This window comes from Convolutriloba macropyga, chromosome 8, assembly GCF_964194025.1.
Source record: "Convolutriloba macropyga chromosome 8, txConMacr16.3, whole genome shotgun sequence".
NCBI classification, from domain to species: Eukaryota; Metazoa; Xenacoelomorpha; order Acoela; family Convolutidae; genus Convolutriloba; species Convolutriloba macropyga.
In genome coordinates this window covers 50,392,204-50,395,551 of record NC_134475.1, presented here as the reverse complement: position 1 = coordinate 50,395,551, position 3,348 = coordinate 50,392,204, and the positions used below count along the sequence as shown (strand labels likewise).

The window sequence follows — 3,348 nt, the reverse complement described above, 5'->3', positions numbered from 1 at the left end:
GATCTGTTTTTATGAGTGTCTAGCCTTTCACACTTTTTGAACAAGTTTACCACATTGGCGTTTTTGTATCTTTGTGGTATTTGTTCTCACTCCCACAGTGCTGTGAAGAATAGTTTCAAGACGGGACTCATTTCTGTTTATAGCTACTTTAACAGGTCAAGTGTAATTCCGCTATTCCTTTGGATTTTTCCACTTCTCATATTCCTTCTGCCACAGTTCACTTCAGCTAGAGTCGGAGGTGCCCATTCATCTTTTTGAGCAATTATATAGTCTCGATTGCGTGATAAAAAATATGTGTTCTTGAACCAACTAAATGGAAAAGTTGAATTTTGTTGAATTATGTAATTTAATTTTTGCCAGTTTGTTGTTATTTGACCTAATATTGTCATTTTCTCTGCCCTCATGTGTTCTACCAGGCGCAGTTAGCTATTTGAAAGATTATTTTTTCCGGCAATGTTATTCTTGTTATGTTTTTCTACTTTGTCCAACATTTTGGTTCGCTTTACTTAGTTCAGAGCTGTTCAACATTTCGCGTGAAATCTCTTTGGCTTCTCAGGTTTCATTTTTCGCCCATTCTGCTCAAAGTGCCTGGGTTGTAAACAGCAGTTGCCCAGAGAGGAAATCTATAATGATCACAGTCAATATGGAACGAAATCAAAGGTAGAAATGGCATAATTCCATAGAGTGCAATTTTAGGTGACCGATATTTTAACTTTGTTCTATTTAGTCTAGTGCTTTTTGCTAATATACTAGTCCTTGTGTCCTGTCATTAAGAAACAGGAGTATTTCTAACTACGAAATCAATCAAAATCACTTTAAAAATAATTTATGGAAAAAAACAATTAATTAAAAAATGTTATTAGAGGTGTTGGATGTTCGCTACTTGAAGAGGAAAATTGGCTAACCGCGTTTTTCAGTTTGTTTGGCTGAATTTAAGCAGGAAGTGATTGGTGGAAGAATTAGATAGTGAAAGTTGCGTAGGTTATTTATGCCAACTGATGTCAATTAGGGCGATTATCGGATGTGTAGTAAGAACCATGCGGATCTTCCTTATTGAGTAACAATAATTTGGCTCCTGGTCGTTTATTCGTCTGACTGATTTAATTGTCCTGACTCTCGAGTGACTCTTTTAGGCTTGACTTTTGATTGTCGCGTGATCTAAATTTCTCTCATTAAGAGTTTGAGCAGTTGAACTAAATAGGTACCAGTTTCCTAAAAGTCTAATCAAATGTGGGCGAACTTTTAATTTTTCGCTTTATCTTACTAGTGGACTATAATAAACTCTTATAACATCATAAGCCGTTAAATGAAATTATAATATGAAGCAGGCTGCATCTGACACCCACCTGTCTATCGTCTGAGAGCAATTCGTCCCACGCTAGTCGGTTGTGTTTGTAGCAATTGTTTTTATCAAAGCGTATAGATGAAATTTTTTGTATTGTAGGTGACTCCCAACCTGCTACACTTGAAGCCCCAAGCCAATCAGCTGCGCACAGTAACCCAGTAGCCTCAAACGAAAAGCAGCCTGATCCTAGTGAGTCCTCCTCAACCCCGAGTGAGTCTCGCTACATACCACGCGCTCTGCGCAACAAACAACCAACCCTCGCTGAAACATCTGGTGCTACCTACCTGCCTCCAATCAGAGCCAGAGCAGAAGTGACCGTCAAGCCCCCAAATGTCCAAAGTCAGTCGGACTTTCCCAGCCTGGGTGGCGGTGCAAAGCAGCCTTCTTCTGCCAGCCAGAACCCCTGGCAGCGAGCACCTGTCAACACGCCCAACTCATGAACTTAGCGGAACTGTTTATTGTCCCCAGTAGAACGAACCCATCTTGAAGTCATACAATATACATGTCTATTATATTCAATTCTAATTAGTGTCTAATGCCACTTCTTATTAGGCAGTAGAAGCAGACGCTCAATGCAAAAACGGTTATTAGTTTGTTCACATAAGCTCAAATTTGTTCACGGGGTACAAAAAACAGATCCATGTCTTGTTCATTATAACTTGTTGTATATTCATATTACACCGCCAAGTGACAGTGTTTTGATAGTTTTTTCAAAATTGTCGACGATTTTTAAATCCATTGATATTACAAATTTATGCAGATTGAAAAACGAGCAATTTATCTAACCAATCTTTTACGTGCTGAATTTTTGCGGTAGTTGAAGAAAGTACATCGAGGAAAAATCTGTTTGGCCGTGTAAAAACAATTAGACAGCAATGATAACTTTGAAGTGTATATTTATAAATAATGGGCTTTGACTAGTCAGTGAATAATGAAAATTGTGTTGAATTGCTCGTGAAGTTTCCATTAAGCATTTATTGCGGTAATATTGCCAATTGACTGGAGTACTAGATGTTGTTGTTGAGTGCATTATTAATCGAATTTATATTACTATGGGACAATTAGGGATCTGTTGACTGATATGCTTTATCATGCGTTTATGAATTGTTTCAACATTTCTTTGAAGTGGAGGAGTTAAAGTTAAAACTAAACATAACCGACTAACGTCAGACCAATGGCTCTCAAACGACAGATTTGGATTCAAATTTGTTTCAAATTTTGTACCTTCGTAAGTTTGAACCCAGTTCCGAAGATCACGTGCTCTAGCTTCATTGGCGCAAAGCAACTGAATGAGAGTCACGAAAATTCGGCAGTCAAACCGAAAATCGATCAGGGGAAAAGTTGGTAGTACAAAACTTGCATTAAAAGCCAAAATAAGTAATTAAATTGATGCAAATTATGTTGAACGCCAATGCTTGCTACAAATTTCGCGCCAAGCTCCGGCGTGAATTAGTGGGTGTGGTGGCCCCTCCCTTTGCCAGGATCTAAGTACTACATACCTCAGGTATTTAGTCTAACAGACGTTCGAGGGGATATCTGCAAGTTCACTCTGATTATTTAGCAGTCAGAAGGCCACCGTTAGACTCACGCTTTAGCGATTGTTCTCGCCGGTGGATGTGTGCTTTCGGTCGTGAGAACCTACAGTCTCTCTACCACGCTTTGCTTGATTTCTTGTGTAATATCAATCTTGAACTCAGTGTTTTTGTAGACTTTTCTTGACATTGTACGTCTTTGAGCAGAGCGGGCAACTAAACATCTCTGCTATCAGTTTTTCTTGTTTCCGTATCATTAGGAACAACATCAACCTCGGTGGTGGAGACCTCTTTTGTGGTTGAGCGTTTTGATTCAAATGTGTCGACAATCGGTGCCCCGCTACCCTCATCTAGGATTGTGCACTGTGGGTGGACACTTCTCTTGTGCCTTGTTCACCATCCTACTGTGTTGTAAGTCTTTTTGCACCCGGTCAATGGACATTTATGGGGTGGGTTTTTCGGTCTAGTTAC

General features: G+C 39.3%; 1 protein-coding gene across 1 annotated transcript; it reads left to right on the top strand.

Moving 5' to 3' along the window:
• Positions 1 to 1,319: 1,319 nt before the first annotated feature.
• On the top strand, positions 1,320 to 1,858 carry LOC142345097 (uncharacterized). Its single transcript, XM_075397182.1, has 2 exons — positions 1,320 to 1,355; positions 1,417 to 1,858. Exons 1-2 carry the CDS (start codon positions 1,320 to 1,322, stop codon positions 1,783 to 1,785), a joined length of 405 nt encoding a protein of 134 aa, XP_075253297.1. The 3' UTR covers positions 1,786 to 1,858.
• Positions 1,859 to 3,348: the final 1,490 nt, after the last annotated feature.

What these genes read in the sequence shown, in the direction of transcription:
- LOC142345097 (XM_075397182.1), top strand. Translation starts at nt 1,320, where the DNA reads ATGAAGCAGGCTGCATCTGACACCCACCTGTCTATC. An exon ending in CTGACACCCACCTGTCTATC is followed by an intron (nt 1,356 to 1,416) that starts GTCTGAGAGCAA and finishes TTTTTATCAAAG; the next exon opens with CGTATAGATGAAATTTTTTG.